The sequence below is a fragment of the Hippichthys cyanospilos genome, chromosome 7, assembly GCF_059441005.1.
Source record: "Hippichthys cyanospilos isolate Australia breed blue-spotted pipefish chromosome 7, RoL_Hcya_1.0, whole genome shotgun sequence".
Classification (NCBI taxonomy): Eukaryota; Metazoa; Chordata; class Actinopteri; order Syngnathiformes; family Syngnathidae; genus Hippichthys; species Hippichthys cyanospilos.
The window spans coordinates 12577338-12592173 of NC_142375.1; the positions used below are offsets into that span (position 1 = coordinate 12577338).

A 14836-nucleotide genomic window follows, 5' to 3' on the forward strand; every position below is an offset into this window, starting at 1 on the left:
TCCATCTCTTGGGAATGTCAACCAAGATTTGTTAGATTTTATTGCATTGCCCTTTCAGTCAAAGTAAATACGTACAGCATTGATTTATATATTAAAAAACAAAACAAAAAAAACCAATTGTATTTAAAAAAAACAACTTGTATTTAAAACAGTTGGAATGACTGCAAAAAGTACACTTTTCAAGACATGCTGGACAACATGTAAAATTGCTTGATAAATACTAGTGTATTCAATGAACCTTTGCATGTGTTGAAAGGGCTCAACCATAATGTGATTACATGAAAATTTGAGACTGAAAATTGAACGAGTTAGCCCATCATGGTAGAGTCATAAGTCACATTGGCTGTTCCGGCTTGCTTTTGATTATAAGGCAGGATTTGTCCAATTAAAAGGGTGAGGGAGGAATGTGTTGCATGCCAAGTTTTAGATTTTGCCTTTTTTGGCAGGAGGCTCACTGGCACTGATACGGGGACAAACAGCAGCAGGGGTGTAGGGGATTCGTGCTGCTACCACTTTTTTCCCGATGGTCTCAATCTGCCGAAAGAGAGAGAAAAAAAAGTTAAGTTAGGGGTGCCTCACATTTTTGAGACCAGCATGTTCAGAAACCCAAACTGGACACACTGTACAGTACGCCTCGAATTCCACACAAAAACATCAGCAAAACAAGCAGGTATAGTGTTTTATGAGTTTGATAGTGATTTTAAGATGGGGAAAAGTTTGGAATCACACTATTTTACTTGCAATATATCATGTTCTGCATTTGCACTGTTCCATAAAAATCAAAAGCATCTGCGGCCAGCTTTGTTTGTCACCTGGAAGCCGATGTCCTGGAGGTGTGCGTGAAGGTGGTCCAGCACTCTGCGACCATCAAATATAAAGGCTGGCTTCAGCATCTTTTTGTAAATCTTCTCATAGTCCAGCTCCTGTGGTGACATGGGGGGTGTGACTAAACCATTTTTTTCTTAAATTATAGGCAGCAAATAAAAAATGTGAAAAATGACCTTAAACATGTCCCACTCGGTACAGATGACTAACGCGTGTGCACTCTGGCAAGCCTCGTAAGGGTTACTGGTCACTGTCACCAGCTCTGAAACTTAAGTCAACACACTGAGTCAGCATTTTCCACTTAGCTTCCAAGGTATTTGCGTATACTACTAAAAACCCAACACATTCCCCCAAGCTTTGATACAATTGCGTCCCTGTTACAATTGAAGGAAAAAAATAAATCCATTATGCAAAGCAGTTTAGAAGATGTATCACACATAACAGTCTACCTCTCTCTGGCTTGTCCTCCGAGATGCTGGGCTGACGAAGGTCCTGAACAATTTGCTCTTTAAGAACCTTGGGGTCATATATGAAAAGTTTGGCCCCTTCATCCATCAGGTATTTGGAGATGTAGATACTGGAAGACTCTCTGAGGTTACACATACACACAACAGGAAGTAAACAAGAAAAGTGTGAGCATGGGCCTCGTAATGACTAAGTTAGAATATGTTCAGGTTGGAAAACAAAACCAGGTTTATGATTAACGTGTGAAGGTTTACGAGAGATCAGGTAAGGAATGGACCTTGTGTCGCCAGTGTCTTTTTTGAAAGAGAAGCCGAGCAGGGCAATTTTTTTTCCTGTCACCGTGTTGAAGAGGCAGTCGATGATCCTGCACGCAAACCGCCGCCTTTGGTACTCATTTATATCTATCACCTGCGGGGATTAAGAATAAGATATGTATCTACAGTACGCAATGAGAAACGTTGCTGTCCTCACCTGTTGCCAGTAGTTGGCCACCTCAGGCAGATTGAGGGCCTCGCATAGATACACCAGATTGAGCACATCCTTTTGGAAACAGCTTCCACCAAAACCTTAAAGCAGATACAACAAGTATTAAAGGCAACAATTAGAGCAAGGGACAATCTGATTTGTTACATTTCTTCCATTTTGTTTCCAAATTTGACAAATTTACCAGCATCACAGATCCCATGATAGATTGCAGTAGAGGTGGTAAGTATTTTTTTTCCTTTTTAAATCTCTGGACGGATCCCAGAATAGATTGCACTAAACCTTGGAGGTGGTAAGTCAATTTTTCCCCTCTTTACATTTCAGGACAACTATTTTCTAGAGTTGCTTATCCTCACAAGGGTCGCAGGCTTGCTGGTGTTTATGCCAGTTGACAGGCAGTGGACACTCTGAACTGGTTGGGAAACCTAAGGACAATTTAGAGCATAGGTCTCGAACTCCGCGAGGGCCACAAACCTGCATGTTTCCGATGCTGCTCTCTTAAACACACCTTATTCAAATGATTCCGATCATTTTCGAGCTCCGGCAGAGCTTGCTGATGAGCTAATAATTAGAATCTGACGTGTTTATGACTGAAACGTCGAAAACATGCAGGATTGCGGCCCTCGAGGACTGGAGTTTCAGACTTTTGATTTAGAGTGTCCAATACACCTGCCGTGCATCTTTTTGGAGTGCGGGAGGATGCCGGAGTGCACGGAGAGAACTCACGCAGGCTCTGGAGATGACTCATCCCTCTTTTCAAAGCAAGAAAACCTTCGTGGCGTGCCTTTCCACAATGTAGCTTTTTTTTTTTTTTTTAAAAGGACAAAATACACGAAGCAACGAGAGCACGACAGACGAAGTGTGATGTGACGAGGGGACACTGTATTGTCAAACAAGCAATAGCTTTAGATAAATACTATATGTATCAAGTGGCTGTTCCTACACTTCCACTGAACATTACCAACCTGTTGCCTTCTCCTGTCCTGTTTTTTTCTGTCTGTCTGCTATCCTCAAACCTAAACGAAAAATGTTGTCTTTGTTTCATAAATATGACTCAAACTACACACAACGAGATATTTGCATTTAAAAAATAATTTTGAAAGATACTATTCTTGCACACAAATCTGGACATCCCCAAACTAAGACACAGTGGTGGAAAAGGCGTTAGGATCCCTTTAAATTTGTAATCAATCTCAAATATGAATAGATTTTCTGGGTAATTTTGTCTCTTAAGATTTTTCAAATGTAATGTCTCATAATAGACACAAGAAACACAGACATGTTAAATACTTTATACAACTAAAGTCATTTGTGCCCCTTCTGGCGCAGAGCCCTCATGCACCGCATGTATGTGGTGCATGCTCTCGTTTTTACAAAACTAGCTGCAACTGATGACTCTTTTAATAATTGATTAATATTTTGATTATTTTGTCAAGGAGCGGAATTAAAAACACACTTGATTTTCTATCTGTTCATCATCCTCAGTGATGGTTCCAAATCAAACTAACAACAGGATTTTAAGCCGTATACTTCATGTTTTAAAAAGTTCATGGAACCGTCCCTTACCCACGCTGGCTTTGAGAAACTTGCTTCCTATTCTCTGGTCCATGCCAATGGCCTTGGCGACCTCCTCCACATCGGCCCCGGTGGCCTCGCATAACGCGCTGATGCTATTGATGCTGCTGATTCGCTGCGCAAGGAATGCGTTGGCCGCCTGCATGCACCAGATTATTTGAAGGTGAAACAAAACAGCAAAAAAAAAACAAAACTAGCAGCTCTTATTCTGATTCAAGCAGCATGTATCAAACTATCATCATATTATTTGCCTCACCAATTTGGACAGCTCTGACGACCACGTGTTGGTGGTAATGATTCTGGCCTTGGGCACCCAATGTTCATACACTTCACATAGGGCCCTGATTGCCCTTTGACCCTCTGCCGTCTCATCTCCGCCAATCAGGACGCGGTCGGGCTCCTTCAGATCCCTCACCGCCGTCCCCTCTGCAAGGAACTCCGGGTTGGACAGCACCTGAAGCAGAGGTACCACGTGAACATGGAAGACTACTGTATTCGACGTCTTTCAATACTGATAACACACACGTGTAGGTTAAGGTTGGGCTTGGTGTTGGCGTCGAAGATCCTTCGAATACTCTCAGCAGCGCGCACAGGGACGGTGCTTTTCTCCGTTACAATCTTGTAACCATCGGACACCTCCACAATCCTTCGAGCGCACGCTTCGATGAACTTGAGGTCTGCGGCACGGCCCTTGCCCATTCCGTAGGTCTTGGTGGGGGTGTTCACCTATATTGGTGCTCTTTTTTAGTTTGAAACGCCATGAAGAAGCTGAGAACTGTGTGTTCGCGGGGGTGTGACCGGAAAACTCACAGATATAAAAACAAGGTCAGCGTCCCTGATGGCGGAGTCAATATCTGTGGAGAAAAATAAGTTCCTCCCTCTGCATGATTCGACCACGTCTTTAAGGCCAGGCTGTGAGGAGAGAAACAAGAGATTGTTGAAGCGAATGGGGCGTCACAACACCACCCTCATCATTATGATGTAATCGCAACAATGAGCCATCTGGAAGTGTTTTTCCCCCTCAGTGTTGAAACACTCTGGTCAGAAATGGTTGAATGTTGAGAATTACTCAACTCTCAAAATCCGTCTATCCCAACATTTCTGACCACACCCGACTCACAATGAGCTGAAACCTTTCAAATCGGGCAGGGCAATAAAGCATGTAGCCGCTCCTTATCTGTAGGTGAGGTGCATGCCACTTATCTGGGTGATGAGTAACAATACAAACCTCAGTAAGTGGGTGATATTGTAATGCTCTTGATTCCACACCTTTGATCCAATTCATTCTATCATGTGATTACCACAGAAAAACACCTGGCTGCTCAGTACATTATCAACTTCACAATATTGGTCATAAAATTATTTAAATGAACAACACCCAAGCCTTGAAATGTTTTATTTCTTTGAGGTTTTTTCTTCAACAGTGACTGTGAAGCAACTTTCCAATTTGAAGGAGCAATTTTTGGAGGTTACTTGTGTGGGACCTGAAGCAAGAGTTTTATTAAACAATAGAACAATATGACGGGGAGTATGTTTGTTGCGAGCACCAAAAGACTAGCATTGTGAGTTTGACAGTGTCAAATTGACCGACCCTAGCCCCACCCACGGAGTGAAACGTCAACGATCAAAACAGACACGCATGGGACGTAACAATGCCCGGTTTCCGCAATTAGTGGATTATCCACCAGATAGAGCGGGACGTTGAAAAAACATATTGTGATTCTTCTGCCGCAAAGACTAAACTTGTCTGCTTCAAGCATAACATCACTGGTTAACAGCCATGCAGCTGCAATGGTCCTTTGCCTTATTTTTTTATGTCGTGTAGGAGTGATGTTTGATCGTACAGACACTCCTCTAATGTACATGCAAACATTCGGCGATACGAGTTGCATATAAATCAGATTTTGTATTCAGCACATGTTCTTTGACGCCAGCGCTGCCATCGTGAACAAATCGTCCACCTAGTGTGTCTTTTCCCCGCTGATAGTGTAGTGCAGGGGTGCTAATAAAGTTCAGCTCTTTTGCAGTGATATTGCTAAACAAAGTTGAAACAAAACTGACCCAGGCAGGATTGACACATTGATCGGGATGGGCCAGAAGTGCTATGAAATACAGTACAATACATGGGGAGAATGTACTGCATGTCAATCCTCTCCATTTTAATTAAGCAGGAAATATTCTGAGACCAGTCATTGCTTCAATATAAACTGTACCACAATAAGAAGTGTATGACACAAACAGCCTTGGCAAGCTTTTATTTAGGCATGCTTTCATTTTGAAGTTCCTCCTGGAAGCATGGTATAGTGACAACATGATAATCTTCCCCTGCCAAACCAGCTCTCAATGTACTAAACCTAAAACAAGGTATTTTTTTCTGATTGACATTTTTTTTTTCAAGTAATATTTATTACTAACAATTAACGAACAAATTCAACAAACAGCCAACAAACAGGTGCCCGGAATGTAACTCGTCCGTAAGTACCAAATCATTTTTGCATTAACTTAGATGCCACGCGACTGACAAGTAAAAAGGATTGTCTTCAACTTTGGAAGTGGCCCTTCAAAAAGAAATGAAGTTGACATCATACCTCATAAATGGGAAGTGTGTCAGAGTTCCAGGCTTTGATTCGGGACTCGTTGACATCAACAACAGTCACTGTGATCTCTGGACACATTTGGGCAATCACACTGCATGTTGGGCCCCCCACGTAACCGGCACCAATGCAACAGATCCTCTTTATGTGGAACATCTGGGGAGGAAAATGGGCAGTGAAAATAGTAAACCTATCAATCAAATATGAATATAATAGATTTAAACCACTGAGACAGAAAAAAACATTCATCAAATCTATGTCTTTATTGTAACAAGATCATTTAGAAAATATGGGGGTTAACATTTTGAGAAGAGTCACCGGGAGAGAGATTTTTTTTTTTGTAATACTTTTGCTCATACAGTATTTGATTTGAAGAGACTACAGTATAATATTCCCAAATAGATGAAGAAGGCAGGAGGTTGTCACACATACGCTCTCGGCCTCTCGACAGGGCCCCTGATCAGTTTCTTAATGCCTTTTTATCAGTTTTGAGGAGATGTAGATAATGTCACCCTTGTTGCGCTATTTTTACCCCACTTGATTTGTTTTCCCCATAAACGGTGTAACGAGATGTTCGGGGAAGTGAACAGAATACGAATTTCATTGTTTAGTATTGCAATGTATATGACAATAAAAACTCTTGACATGACAATACGACTGAGCAAGCTTGTATGACTTGACTTTCGACTTGGGATGACTTGACTGGGTTCGCGATTTGTTCTGCTTAGTGTTTGCCAGTCTCTTAAAATTTAATTGACCCGTGTGAAACGTAAATGTTAAGGTTTGAGATTTTGTGCTTATTCATAAATCTCACCATGAGTGCCAGTCGGACCTTGATATCCAGCCAGTTCAGATAAAGAGCCTTTCATTCCTCTTTAGCCACATCGCGCACCCACATAAAGCACCTTTGAGGGATCCTTAGCTACAAAGCGTGGAACCACCACAGAAAAGCGGCACCTCACCCGGGACGGTTCGGATTAACTCGTATTATTACTTCAACCAACAAGACACCCAACTTCAAGAAATTCTTTAGCTACTCTTCTACAATGTGACGCCAAGACACGCGTGTCGCCAAGACGGCGTTTCACCTACACAAAACCCATTCATTAAAAAACAAGTAGTTTGTTACACTCGGCGAGTAAATTTACCTTCCAATTGCTTCGATATCGAAACGACCGCTTCAATCTCTTCACTGAAGAGAGGCGGCTCTGTCAGCGAGTAACAAATTCCAAGTGACGTAATATGACGCACGGAGGCGCTTCCTGTTTGTAGATTTTCAGCATAAAATCACCATCATTTCGAGAGGAAGTCAATTTAGCCTGGATAACTGTTTAAGGTTTAATTTAGTGCTTGCTTGTGCGGAGAATTGATAATGTTGTAATAAACGAGCTGAAAATGCAATTTCGAGTACCCCTCATGTTGTATGAACAACTATCACGACTGTCAACTATGTTTATAACGCTTTGCAGCTTCTTGACAGGCGACTGCTCCTGCTACTGATTCTGCTACGGAGTCCTTTACTTTATAAAGGCTTTAGGACGCAATTGTCTCATTTTTTTCAACCCTTTATCACTGATACAAAGCAGTACAGTACGTATTACAACAACCGCCTGGGGGATACAATCAGATAGTACAGTGCAACACAAAATTATATTAAACAAACATATTAAAAAGGAGCACATAAATCGCGTGTTTTATGGGTTTCAAATTATTATAATATTTGATAGTTTTATTGTATTGTTCGATCTAATTGGCAAAGGCAGAAAAAATGTTTTTTGATTAGTGTATCTGCATTTGTGGTAATAAGTTTAATGATATAAACGTTTTCCTCTTCGTAGATGAGTAGTTAGTGAAGCCACACAATGCATGCTCAAAGCAAAGGGAAAACTCCGGGTCAACACAGGAAGAAATTAAAGCGCAAACATTTCACAATTCATGACAACTCTATTCACAGTTGACTGCATTTTACCCGACACTGAAATGGCGACTGGTCGATGACGTCACGCCGAGTTATCGGATATAAAATAAGGTGTAATCGTGTTATTTTAGGTCGATTTAATACGCGTTTGCTGTTTTGTGATATTGTCACACGCGTCACGTTCCACTCTCCATTTACTTCATCTTGTTTCATGCATGGTTTTAATTGTGCTCTCCTCCCTTCTGTATTAATTCAAGTATTCCACTTCCCCCATCACATTACCACAAAGACATTTTATTCTGTGCCTCGCCCAGTGTGTCGAAATGGTCTCTGATGACTGTCCTACTGCGTCGATAGCCAGACTTTTTGACCCACCCTGCTTATTTTATTAAGTTGTGATTTCTGTGTGTTTGGACTGTAACAAATTAAAAGTAACAATTACTCCCAATTTCATTCGTTACAAATCGGAAATATGACACCAAAATAACCAGATTCGCCCTCCTGGCATCCTGCCAACAGCATGGAACATTAATGTTAAAAGAAGTTAAGAAAGAAAAAACTGCAACACATCATGTTGACCATTTTTTATATCCACAAATCTTAAGTATTTTTTATTTGAGTTACACATTTTATTATATATTTCTGAATAGATCAGAAAGTTCTGATCTCCAAAGCATTAACTTACTTTTTAAATGAATGAAAGGTATTGCGAGGTGGCATATAATGATTGCCCATTTTGATATTGGGAGACTTTTTCAGGGTAAAAAACAAGATTAGGCAACTGAATGCATGAATACTACATTTGAAAATGTCATGTACCTCCAGGGGTATGCATACCCCTATTTGAGAACCACTGGTTTAGAAGTTGTTAGGTCAAATCCAAAGTGTCAACACCCTCCACTGCCATTCTTTGGAGTTGAAGTTATGAGACTAGCTTACTTGTTACTGTCATTTCATAGTAATTTTACTTACTAAACACCACTTTCAGGCTAAAAATGCCTTACTTTATTCTCATTTGTAATGAGTACAAGATTAGTCTATTTTTTGTGTGTGTAATATACAGTATTACATTACCATGTTACAGTAAAAAGTAATGCATTACAGTTATAACTTTTATAATGCATTACTTCCAACACTGTTCATGACATTACAGTAAACCGGTTCAAATTATGTTAGGAATCGAAAAACGAAAAAACAAAACAAAAGCAAGAGACCTTGAGACATACCAAAACCTTTTTTCTCAAATGAACGTAAACTTTATTGACCGACAACTCAATTTAAAACATAGATCTCAAACTCCAGTACTTGAGGGCTGCAATCCTGCACATACCTGATTCAAATGATTGAGACCATTGTCAAGATCCTGCAGAGCTTGCTCATGAGCTAATCATTTCAATCAGGTGTTGAGAGAAGAATCGAAAACATGCAGGATTGCGGCCCTCAAGGACTGTAGTTAAATCGTGACCTACAGTATCTTTTAAAAAGGGTAAGTAAAATAATTATAATATGCTTCCGCAAGTGTGCACACCCTGTTAGAACTGAACGCAGCTGTGTTCAGAATAAGTTGATGTCATTTAAACTCATTACATTGATAGGGTGAAGCATGGTGGTGGCAGCAACATGGTCTGGGGCTGCTTTTATTCAGATGGGACTGATGCCTTCGACGCTGGAAAGATTCGTTACAAGCTGAAGTTGGAGCCAGTATTCTAAATTGGTAATTGGTTGACACTGCACAGTTGTGTAGAATTTTAGAGTTATGCAAGATAGTTTTATCACATTTCAAACATGCTGCATCACACAAAGTAGATGGCTCAGAAATTAGCATTCACAAAGTCATTTGTAAGGAAAGCCAAATAGCTCATTCTAAAATCAAAAACAGGTCCTAAAAATACAATTTTCATATCAATACCCTGCTGTCCTAACCTGAGATATTATAGTTTGGGAACATTTTTTTACACTTTGGTAAAGACAATAAACAAACACGAAAAACATGCTAACTATAAAACCAACACTTTTTTTTAAACGGATATAAAAAAAGCTAAAAACAGCAAAACATTTATAAAATGCTACTCTAATGCTAATAATACCCTAATGCTACTCTTACTTTCTATTTTGTGTCAACATGAAAGTCATGAAGAACATGCATGATATTTCAAATGCTATTTTCTAAATTGAATGGTCTTATTGGGGGGACTCCATGGTGGAGGTGGACTGTCTCGCAGTATCACTTGGATACGCCTCTCTTCTCTCTGTCGCCTTTGCTGCAGATCTTTCTTTGCCTGTTTTCAAAAAGAAAAGCAATCCTTCAAAGTGCTCCCAGACAATCGCACAGTTCTGTTAAAATGAAAAAAGTGATGCAAGTGAGTTGATCTGAAGAAAACGTACTTACCAGCCACTGCTCATACATCTCTATTGCCATTTTATCCTTCTCCTCTTGGAGATATCGATGCTCCTCTTCTTTATTCTTGCTCTCCTGGCGTTCTGTCGAGACTTTTTTGTACAGGGCATCCGTTTTCTTTTCACACCTTGGAAAATGGTCGCATGGTTAACCAGGGATGGGATGAGATCTCGTGAGTTTGGAACACCTCGATTTCTCATCCCTGCACATCGTGAGATCTATTTTCTTCTGGCTGAATAAAGTAAGACACTCCCTAAAAGTTAGTCATTTATTATTAAGTGGAAATGTGTCATTTGGTCATATTTGTTATATTAGTTTTTCACCAAGAAAAAACAAAAAATATTTCCATCTGGCGGAATAAAATAAGACACTCCCTAAAAGTTAGTCATTTATTATTAAGTGGAAATGTGTCATTTGGTCTTTTTCACCAAGAAAAAAAACATAAAAAGTACATTTAAATTGATCCAAATTCCAAAGCACTCAATAGATGCAGCCATACAGGAGAAATACAGGATGTATTCTCTTATTTTGGAAAGGTGTTTCGTCCCATCCCTATGATTGAAAGTGAATGATGTTGCATTGACACTTGAAGTGATATTTCCCAAGGGCATTGTTTTGAACTTACCAGTTAGAAAAAGCTGATTTGCTGTCTCTCTTTCTTTCTTCATCTTCCTTCTGTTTCTTCAGTGCGAGTTTCTTCTCCGTCTCTCTCCGCTTTCGGCACTTTTCTTTGAGTAAGTCATCATGCTCACGCTTCCATTGAAAAAACACCTGCCATGACATACCTTAGAATTCAAGCCAAAATAATTTCTTTTTTTTTTTTTTTACTGACTACTTATTTTTAATGCTCTGAAAACGCTTTCAATGACTTGTGTAAAGTTTGGAGCTTGCCATTATTTGCTGCATTCACTTTGTCTTCAGTCAATGAAAATTGTGCTCTCGTGCACGGGTCAACAACCTTTTTCAATCTGAAAGCTACTTCTATGGTACTGCTGAATGTGAAGGGCTATCATTTTGTTGCACACTTCTATGTTATCAATCGCTGAAAAATCACAATGTCTCATCATAGCTAAATCAGATGATCACAAAACGCTTAGCAAGAGAATGCAAATCATTTATGAAAATATTAACATCGATGGTTGTATTACAAAGAGTCAATTTCTCCAAATAATTTTGAAATTCAACATTGCGTTCAAACTGAATCATTTTAAATTTTTATTTAATTGTCATATCATATTAATATCGTCAAAGTGTCCATTGACCAGGCTGCATTAAGTCAAATTCTACCATTTTTTTTCAGATGAATGCACAGCGACTGTACCTGTTCGGCTGCTTTTCTTTTTTCCTCTACCTCTTCCACTGCTCTTTGCTCTTTCTTCATCCTATGTTTGTCTTCCTTTGTTTTTGCTTTGAGCATCTTGTCTTTCTTTTCTTTCCAAGCCTCATATGAAGCGGCAGCATCTTTCTTTTTTTCCTCTGCTCTCTATTTTGTTTGGGGATGAACAAATTCAGCTGTATGTAAAAAATGACAGCATTTACCACAATTTTGTTTTACCGTAGTCTGGTAGAGATGATCCACTGTGCTGAGAGGTTCTTATCTTCTCAGCTGCTCACCTTTTTCGTTTGCTCTTGCAGAATCTTCTCTTTGTTTAAGTTCTCAGAAGACTTTTCCTTTTTCTTTTTGAGCCATTCCTTGGAAGAGTAAAAAAAAAATGTATACAGGCTTTTGCTTCTTCTGAAACTAATAGAAACATATTGTGTACTAAGTGCATTTTTTTTTTTTTTTTTTTATGAAGATGAGGCATGTCACATTCCCACTGACCTGGTAAACAGCCGCCCTGAGGGAATCAAGAGCGTGTGATTGGCAATTTTTACTATCCAAAATTTTCAGAGTTCCCAGATATTTTGATTCCACCTTCTTGGTAAACAAAGTATTGGGTCTCTGAGACTGAGAACTGGATGCCCTGAATGGTATACAACAAAAATAAGACACTGAAATGTTCTCCTAAATATAGAAGCATACAATTGGCTGATTAACATTTACTGACCTGATATCAGACTTGCTTAAAACTTGAGTGACGTGTGCAATGGAGTGTTCTCCTGACTCCTGCTAAAATAATATAAAATAAAGATTAATCTTAATAATCTGGAAAGAATATCAAGAGATCCTCACCTCAGGCACATTGTAAAATAACAACTTACATTAGGCTCTTTCAATGTGGAGGATGCCCTCTCTAGTTCTTTGGTATCTCCTAAACTAAAGGCATCTAACAAGAGAAATACAAATAATAAAATGTTACTTCATACAGAATGCATTTTAAATGTGGTAATGCTGTTTGACTGCTCACTTGAAGCACAAGAATCAGCACGGCATCCATCTGTCAACTAAAACAAACGCCACACATGACAATTAGATATTTTCAACATGCAATATTGTGATCATACTTGCCTAGCCTAACATTGGACAACTTCTTTGTTATTCTTTTAATGTACTCGATTATCAGTGCTTATTAGCAAAGAGCATTTGATACAGAGTATAAAAATATAGGATGGTTTCTGCAGTCTATTTGTAAAAATTGAAGATAGGAAGTTGAGTAGCACAGATGATGCAGAATAGATAGCTTTGTTAAAATACGTAAATGGAAGTCATAAAATGACGCACATGGGGAGTGCAGCTCCGTGTCGTGATCTTTTCAGGAGATGAGATGTCAGTAATGTTGCATATATTGGTAGCAGGGGGAGTTGGAGAAGTTTCATTTTTCTCTTTTGCATTGATCTTCAACTTCACGGTCCTTTGTCTTGGTTTGGGTGTGGGAGTCTCCTTCTCGACACCTACACGTATATGCATCATGCAACAAGTGAGCATGTGTGTATTTGAACAAAAAGTATTTGCTCTGTAACGGTGTAAACTGACCTGAGGCCGCCTCACATTTGAGGTTAGCCTCTAGTGAAGTATGGAGGTGTTCTTCACAATGTGTCTCTCCAGTCATTTCTGCTCCACTTTCAGGCCTAATAAGCTCTGGAGATTTACTGGTATGGAGAGGCAAAGCCAAGTCCAAAGGAGCATTATCGGACTGGCATGAGAGCGACTTAATAGAGTTGTCTTTTGTGGCACAATGGTTGGCCAATTTTTCATCACTTTTAGACCCCAGTTCACCTTCACTGGATAACTGACAACTGCTTGCTGTCTCGTTTTCAAACTGTGATGCAATTATATCATCGTCCAAGGAAAATCTTTTCAAGGATTTCAAGAAGGAATACCCCTTTTTCGTCCCTTCTTTTTCATCGTCATCAGAAAAGTCAAAGTCGTTGATTATGCTTTTAGTCTTGCTGGCTTTGAATGCGTCTGTCCTGTTTCTTCTTGGTTTAAGGAGGTTATCCAAAAAATCTGTGGCATACAGAAAAGAACAAATATATATGAATATAATTTACCTTTATTCCATCCCTGTTGCATACCAGAACCTATACTCTCCAAGCGTACTGTTGCTGACCAAGATAACACTATGGGAATTCAAAGAATTACAATGTGTTTACCATCTGCTACAGCGTTTTACACAAACCACGGAATAAAAAAAAAAAAAAAACACAATTAAAAAATAAGAGTATGTTAGGGGCGTGTTTGGTTAAAAACAAACGTGTTAACTGGCAATGCCATTCAATACGCCTTACCGTCACCATCCTCATCCAATTCTTCCGAAAACAAAAGTGATGTTGTTTTTCTGGCTCTGACAGCAACAGCAGCTTCAAGTTCATCCTGCAGAAACAGCTTCTACGTGAACAATTTTCCATACAAGCTAATCCTAAGTAATAGTAAAGCTTTTACCTGTAACCTTGTTCTTTTTGTTGTTTTGGGACTTTGCGGGTAGGCAAGAATGTCGAATGCTTGATTCGTCATGTCTGAATCTATAAACAGGCTCGTTGGCTAGGATTTAGCATGCTCGCTACGATGTGTCCGCAACAAGTCGCCAGATAGCGTCTGGAGTTACTCATCTATATTTACACGCACACGATTATCAGTGTACGTACTATAATTTTGCGAGTATCGGATGGCAATTCGATTTGATTTAATGCAATTTTTGTTGATCTCCAAAAGCTATGTTGGGAGAGCCATTTTGTTGACCGTAACCTAGGGAGACGCATTTTCCGGCATTTTACTGCGCGTGCGCAACATTTTCCGTCGCTTCCTAATTCCACAAAATGCGGAGACGTCATGCATTCACCTAATGCCACGAATAAGCTTAATGACGATCAAATGACATACTATTCCTATTGTAACGCGCTGTTTGAAGTGTAACAAACTACTACTCTACTTGTAATTAACGTCAGCATCCTGACGCTGACACAGCCGCCCCCTTAAAAAAAGTGCCGTCGCCACCCAAACAACATTGGGGATCTCTTTTTTGGAGTATTTGAGATAATATATAGTTTCATTCATGATCGGGTGGAAGGGGAGATATCTCTTGAAATGTAAATTATTCGATTGATCGTCAGCTAATCGGCATTGTTTAAGGAGTAAACTCGGACCAAGCACAGGAAGCTCCTGCAGATACACACAAGGAGGTCTGGGCGAGGATTTAC

The 14836-nt window shown here is 39.6% G+C and overlaps 2 protein-coding genes across 4 annotated transcripts; both read right to left on the reverse strand.

Annotated features, from left to right (window-relative positions):
* Positions 1-22: 22 nt before the first annotated feature.
* ugdh (UDP-glucose 6-dehydrogenase) lies at positions 23-7254 on the reverse strand. 2 transcript variants are annotated; one of them, XM_088418964.1, is made up of 13 exons: positions 7091-7254; positions 5937-6098; positions 4159-4260; positions 3874-4074; positions 3605-3802; positions 3340-3487; positions 2739-2789; positions 1762-1856; positions 1568-1698; positions 1275-1414; positions 1002-1093; positions 813-923; positions 23-534 (listed from the first exon to the last, which is right to left on the reverse strand). In XM_088418964.1, the coding sequence occupies exons 2-13, from the start codon at positions 6096-6098 to the stop codon at positions 424-426; spliced, it is 1542 nt and encodes a 513-aa protein (XP_088275090.1). In that variant the 5' UTR covers positions 7091-7254; the 3' UTR covers positions 23-423. The 2 variants fall into 2 exon arrangements, with proteins under 2 accessions (XP_088275090.1, XP_088275092.1); XM_088418966.1 differs by lacking the exon at positions 2739-2789.
* A 1837-nt stretch (positions 7255-9091) lies between these two features.
* Positions 9092-14397, reverse strand: map9 (microtubule-associated protein 9). Of its 2 annotated transcripts, none has more exons than XM_088418546.1 (13): positions 14082-14397; positions 13928-14012; positions 13173-13646; positions 12921-13090; positions 12607-12643; positions 12461-12525; positions 12307-12365; positions 12081-12222; positions 11873-11950; positions 11580-11741; positions 10884-11029; positions 10250-10385; positions 9092-10139 (listed from the first exon to the last, which is right to left on the reverse strand). In XM_088418546.1, the coding sequence occupies exons 1-13, from the start codon at positions 14151-14153 to the stop codon at positions 10020-10022; spliced, it is 1746 nt and encodes a 581-aa protein (XP_088274672.1). In that variant the 5' UTR covers positions 14154-14397; the 3' UTR covers positions 9092-10019. The 2 variants fall into 2 exon arrangements, with proteins under 2 accessions (XP_088274672.1, XP_088274671.1); XM_088418545.1 differs by having other exon boundaries at positions 12307-12368.
* Between the last annotated feature and the right edge of the window lie 439 nt (positions 14398-14836).